At 38.0% G+C, this 6,818-nt stretch overlaps 1 protein-coding gene across 2 annotated transcripts in view; it reads right to left on the reverse strand.

Annotated features, from left to right (window-relative positions):
- Positions 1-5,732, reverse strand: part of LOC143038916 (queuine tRNA-ribosyltransferase accessory subunit 2) — a 27,279-nt gene extending 21,547 nt beyond the window's left edge. Inside the window, exons 1-2 of one of the 2 annotated variants that reach the window (XM_076208659.1) lie at positions 5,586-5,732; positions 1,140-1,288 (exon numbers count right to left, since the gene is read on the reverse strand). In XM_076208659.1, coding sequence (XP_076064774.1) covers positions 1,140-1,283 — 144 coding nt within the window. In that variant the 5' untranslated portion in view covers positions 1,284-1,288; positions 5,586-5,732. Of the gene's footprint in view, positions 1-1,139; positions 1,289-4,996; positions 5,064-5,585 lie in introns of those variants that run through there. The other variant, XM_076208660.1, reaches the window with a different exon arrangement.
- Between the last annotated feature and the right edge of the window lie 1,086 nt (positions 5,733-6,818).

Here is a 6,818-nt window from a genome sequence, read left to right on the forward strand (position 1 = left end):
TTAGGATTATAACAACAATTTGAATAAATTCTATGACACATGGCTGCACTTTTTCCCCATACTGCCCTGCCAAAATGTCACTAGGAGAAAGGTGATAGTGACAATATGATAACTGATGGTAAAATTAGCAACATTGTACTTGGAGTATTCCCACTTCTGAACCACCCTAGACGGACTCTTTAGAGCAAAGGACTAAGGCAAAAAGTATGTGAAAAGTAGAAATGGATGGAGTAAACTTGAGAGGAAGATCAAGAATGAGATGAATGGATGGGGTGAAGGGAACCTTGGCTAAAATGGTAATATCTATTGAGCAAGGAAAGGGAGAAGGTAATTGATAGGTATGAGTGGAGAATGGTTGTGAATGGACTATAAATTGACATTGCTCAAAGAAATTTCTCCTCATCATTTCTACTTCTGCATGAGGGAATGAGGATGGAGGGTCACCATGTAAATGAAGAGGCTGTGATGCATGGAAGGGAGTGGGTGGGGGATGGGGGGGTGAGGAAGTATGTGTGAATGATATTTTGACACAGCCTGAAGTAATTTCTCCCCATCTTCTTTTTTTCTGCACAAGGAGAGGAAGGGGGGGGCTGGCCAATTAAATGTAACTTTGCTGTGGATGTGCTGTGTCTTACTACATTGTTTCCAGCCCATGGCATTAGGCAAGATACAAGGATGACTCATTATCCAGGAGGAGCCAAGAAAAGAGGGAGGGAGGGGTAGTGAATAGGAGTGGAGTATGTGGGGTTGAAATGGGTGGGAGTGGATTTATGCCTTTGACTTTAACTACCTCCCTTGTAAGGGAGAAAGAGTCGTTGGTATAGGTATGTATGTATGTATGTGTGTATATATATATATATATATATATATATATATATATATATATATATATATATATATATATACACACACACATACATATGCTGTTGTGTATTTCTTCCATCCACCCTCATTATGGATGAATAATATGTCTGCTTGCTTCATCAGTGTAGCTCATAACAATAACATTTGTTAGGTACTTAACATTCAACTAAAACGACAAATACAACATTGGCAATATGAACCAAGTCATATACTGATGAAATTAAACCCTAAGAAATAAAGTACATGATATTAGCTTTTATCCTAGAGTAAATCACCTGTGTGAGATGTGGCGCACTTCCTCCTTGAGTTGCCAAGAGGGTCATTGGGGTCTGATGGCTTTGATCAGGTTGGCTGCGCAAACATGACAGCATTCCCACACGCCCACCATTTTTGGCCACTTTTTCCACTAAAAATTTCATTTTAACTGAAAATGAAAATGAAGACTAAAAATAATTCTTGTGATGGTTACCATTACATGAAATATAAATAGCACAGAAATATTCACATACCTTTCAATGTCTTAGTTGTACAAACAACAGGGCATCTGCAAGTGGTAGTTCTGAGAGACAAATGTCAGAGGATCGTTTCCCTGCTCCCTGTTTTCTGAGTCCATCAACACCTTCATCTCCAAATGAAGGTACACTCCTGATGAGACAGCACTTTGTCTCCAGACTGGGCCCAGAATCTCTCTCTTTGACTGTGTACTCAACCCTTAACCCCTTCCATACGGTGCCGCACACGTAGGCGTCATGGACTTAGATCTCGGTGGCAGCAACCAATGCCAGCCGTACGACGTGTCGTAATAATACTCGCATCATAAAATATAGTCACCGCTTATATCGATCGTTCTCTCTTCACCCGTGAATTTTGATAACCATAGAAAATGCGATTACAAAAGAATTAGAAAGAATGTCATTATGGAGGGGCGACTACAATAAATATAATCAAGACGCCGATATGGCAGCCTCGCGAATACACTCGCTCCCCATGACGCCTACGTGTGCGGCACCGTATGGAAGGGGTTAAATTCCCAGACCCCACTTCCTAGAATCTTTCTTATTTTATTGGACATAGACTGTGGCTGGACAATATTACCAAATGCTGGACATGTGTCTGTGCAAGTCTAGGATTTTCACAAAATCTATTATTTCCATTTCCTGGGTTGGGATGGCAGAGGAGACAGCAATCATACTGGTGAGTTTGTTCAGTATTTACTCTCTCCCAATCAAACTGCTCCTCTTAAGCCTTTCTGTGACTTCCTTACAGCACTGTAAAGATCTGATTATGACTGAAACATTCATCATTTTCAGGTGCTCCCTGTATGAGATAATGACTATATCAATTTCTTTGCAGACGACACAAATATACTAAAGAAAGTAAAAACGGAGGAAGATTGCAACTCATTACAAGAAGACTTGGACAAGATCTGGAAATGGACTCAAAAGTGGGAAGTAAAATTCAATATCAAGAAATGTAGTATAATGGAATTTGGAAAAAGTAAAAACAGAATATCGAGAGATTATAAAAAATCTAACTACACTAATAAGACCAAAACTTGAGTACGCAGCAACACTATGGACACCCAGTACCAAAAAGAATATAAAGAAGTTAGAAAGAATTCAAAGAGCAACAACAAAACTGGCACCAACTCTTTCCAAAATGACATATGAACAAAGACTGTCCAAATTAGAATTACCAACTCTGGAACAAAGAAGGGAAAGAGGAGACTTACTAACTATCTATAGAATTATGAAGGGTATGAAAATCTTAGATAAGAATGACTTATTGAAATGGGACAATGGAAAAACAAGAGGACATGAAAAGAAACTAAAAAAAGATAATTACAGAGGAGATCTGAAAAAAATAGCTTCCCACACAGAATGATAGATACTTGGACCAAATAAGCCAAAGAAACAGTGTGTGAAAACACTATTCAAGATTTTAAGAAAAACCTTGATGCTGGGAGATACAAAGACGGGTCACCACTAGCATAGCTCCCTTACCGCATAATACAACTAGGTAAATACAACTATGTAAATATAAGTTTTATGTAGTCAATATTTCAGTGACTTTAGTGACATCCCTACAAACCAGTCACACAGTATTCTTTCATGACTGAAGATTAATCTCCACTCTACACACTCATTTAAATCACTCCTAAAAACTTCCCTTTCTTTTTATTATCTCACGACCAGGGCTGCATGCACTCACAAAAATCACATCAACCATCCCAGTTTCACTTTCATCCACATCATACTCAGACATTTCTTTATCTAATCACTTACCCACAGTTCCACTCCTTCCATCCCTTGCCCATCCATCACTTATGACACCCTACCCACCACACTCTCAGTCAAATTCACACCTCCAGTTCAACTTAGTTTCATTCAATACTAATACATCCATCTTTCTTCATGCAAAAATACTGCCAATTTCTTCCTTTTCATTCTCATCTGTATGACATCTATGCACAATTAATGAATAGTAAATCATGAGTATCCAATTTGTTGAAGTTTCTACTCCAGAGAGATTGACACAATTCAAGAAAGAAACAGGTAGGTGTACTGTCACTTTGATCTGGAAAAAGCTTTTGACAAAGTCCCTCACAAAAGACTCGTATGAAAATAGAACATTGGTGGTTTGAAGGGAAATCTACTAAACTAAGTAAAGGACTTCTTGAATGAGATATATATGAATTGTATCAAAAGGCAAAGTATAAGAATAAAGGGGAGTCACTAGCAATCACAAAATGATTAGTACTAACACAAATGATGTTCATAAATATTTGGTATAAAAGATGGTATATTAAGTTATTCCAATATGTTTGCAGATGATGCAAATATCAAGAAGAAAAAGAGAAAATGAGGATGACTACAACCAACTACAACTTGGCATGAAGATAATTCATGAATGGAATCAAAAGTGGGGAATCGGCAGTGTCACCCAAAACACTCCAATTTCTTTTTTATTTCAATAATGTCTGTTAAATACAGTGACATAAATTTTCTTAATGACAAAATACCATGAAGTTATTATTTACACTTCTGTAACATTTTCTTGATGTTTGGGTCACAAATCAGGTGTTTTGGGTAATATCACTCACAACACTAATGTTTTGGGTGTTTTGAATAGCCAGCTTTAGAAATAGGATCTAGCACAAAAAGGCTACATGCAACATATACAATGGGTAACAAATCAATTGACAAAATTAGTGAATAAAAAGGCCACACACCTCATGGACAACCTGCCTCCTCTCCTAAGAAACACATGAACAAAATTGTTGGAGAAACCTATAATTTTTTTAAAACCTCTGGGTATTCTTATCATTACATGAATGAAGTTAAGATGAAAATGCTCATAAAAAAAATAATCAGGCCCAGGCTCAAACATGCATCAGTGGTGTGATCTTCACAGAAGAAAAATTATCAAATCAAGATAAAATAATCTCAAAGAACAGCTACCAAATTGGTCCCAAGCCTGGCAGAGAAACCATACCATGAAAGACTAAAATGAATATAACTAAAAACTTTAGAAGACCAAAGAAAAAGAAGAAAAGGCATCATGATTTCAGTTTTTAAAGTCATAAAAGGGGGGGACAATCAGAAATGATCTTTTACAATGAGACATGAGAACCTCAAGAAGACATAACCATAAACAAAAAAAATCATGTCTCAAGGATATCAAGAAATACAGTTTTTCATATGGATGCATAGACCAATGGTAATGCACCATAAATACATTAAGTAAACCAAGTAAGTAATGCAAAGTATGATAAATGGAGTTCAGGATACAAGACCACATGAGTACTCTCTTCTCATATGTCACAATGACTTAAGTCCTACTCAGCCAATCGTGACCGTCAAATTGGCCCATCACCAACTCGGTCCATTGGCTGCTTGAAACGCCATCTTTGTTTTGATAGATATAGAGGTCAAAGAAATTAAAGTATGATGAATTCGTCTACTCAAACCTAACCTATCAACCTAACTGTGCATATATAACGAATAAAAAGGAAGACAAACAAGTAGAGTTAGTCATGGTGGACTTGGTCGGGTTAATGGGCCTAGTTAGTTATGGGCAGACGGGCCGAGTTGACCCTACTCTATACTATCATTATTAAGTGACTATATACCTTCCCAAGCTCCGTCACTAAATGCCCTGGGTCACTGCCCTCCTCTCCATGTCGATCTTTGTCATTGAATTGAATTGAATTGAATTTTATTCGGATACAATCATACATACAATAAGTACAATACATACAAGACTCAATATTATACACAGTATATATAATTGTACATCCGAGGATGGCACAGAAAGTCAAAAGACTTATTTCCACTGTGGTCCTCATATTACAATTAGGAAAGGATTATCATAGAAAAGCTAGGTTATACGAAGTGTAAATTAGGATTATAAGAAGTGTAAATTAAACATATAAACTATTTTCTTCAGAGAGAACAGTGTCTAAAAGATAACATTTAACTGATTTTTTAAAACTACTTTTAGATACAATTGATTGAATGTTGGTCGGTAAAGAGTTCCAAGCAATAGCACCAGTGTATTTGAAAGTACTTTTCCCTAACGAACTGTTAAACCGCCAGTCAGGTTAATGAGTGCATACTCAATCTTGCTTCTTGTACTGGTATGTTATTCAAGTGGCTGATGGAACCTACAGGGCCAGATTAAATATCTAAAAATACAGCAGCAACGCAGAATAAACTTACAACAAAAAGTTAAACAAATCCGGCCTTCTCATAATTGTTCTCCTTCCTTATTTTCAAACGTGCAGAACACCTTTATACGTACACCGCGTGTTACCAATGTTTATGTTTACATTTCTTATCCAGCGTCGCAAAACACTCCAATCTTCAATTATCGTACCCGATATTGTAAACTGTTTTTCTTTTTTTCAATTTCTGTTCCATGTTATTTGTAGCATTCGTCTCACTGTCCATTATTCTATGGTACTCATTATTTTCGCCGTGTCCTGCTGACACCTGCCCTTCTTTTCACACTAATTATTCTCATGGAGTGGGACAAGAGGAGGCAGAGACGCCCCCCACACACCTACGAACTCTGAGCTCTCTTCCGGGAGGGAAATAGCTGTCAGTCACAAGTCCAACACGTGATCCTAGATCATGATGAATCACACCCTACCCGTCCGGTAGGAATGGCAAGTTACCAAAACAGACTGAGTAAAATATATCCAATTTCTCATGTGTTGTTTACGAAAATGGTGGAAGCTTTCCACCACACAAGAACTGACCGCTTGACTAAAGCTATTAATGAGTGGTACCATGAGGAGCCTTTCACCTAGTTAATTTGTTCTTGCCAATCGTTTTGCTACGTTGATTAGTGAGGCACCTGAACATAGAAAGTTTGAATACACGAGGTTCTACATATCAGATACATGGGAGTCCGGAGGGGGGTGGGGGGCAGTACCGCAGCCCCAAGAAATCCAGGGTGTATATTTAGAACTTTGCCGGTTGTCAAGTATAATTTCGTTATTCTTTTAAGAGAATATCGGTAGATAATTGATTTTCTACTACGAGTCTGCAATTTAAGTACATGCTGATATTATACTTGATGGTGAATTACATGGCAATTTCTGAGGTGAGAGATTTTTTTTCTTGGACGACTGAGCTTTATTACGCACTGAGGGAGGACATAGCAAAACCCCACGTCCACACATCAAATGTCAGGGGTCATTCTGAGTGAAGACGGCTTCTCCCAACAACATATCTCAGAGTCAGTGACAAGAGCAAAAAGGATGACTGGATGGGTCACAAGTAATGCTAACCCTATGAAATGCCCTAGTACAGCCCTTATTGGACTGCTGTAGCCAGTTGTGGTTACCTCACAAGAGGAGTGACATGCAACAGCTAGAGGCGGTGCAGAGATCCCATACCAGACAAATAGCAGAACTGCTTGACTACTGAGACCACTAACAGGAGCTG

Source organism: Oratosquilla oratoria, chromosome 25 (genome assembly GCF_046742065.1).
Source record: "Oratosquilla oratoria isolate Oo_2021 chromosome 25, ASM4674206v1, whole genome shotgun sequence".
Classification (NCBI taxonomy): Eukaryota; Metazoa; Arthropoda; class Malacostraca; order Stomatopoda; family Squillidae; genus Oratosquilla; species Oratosquilla oratoria.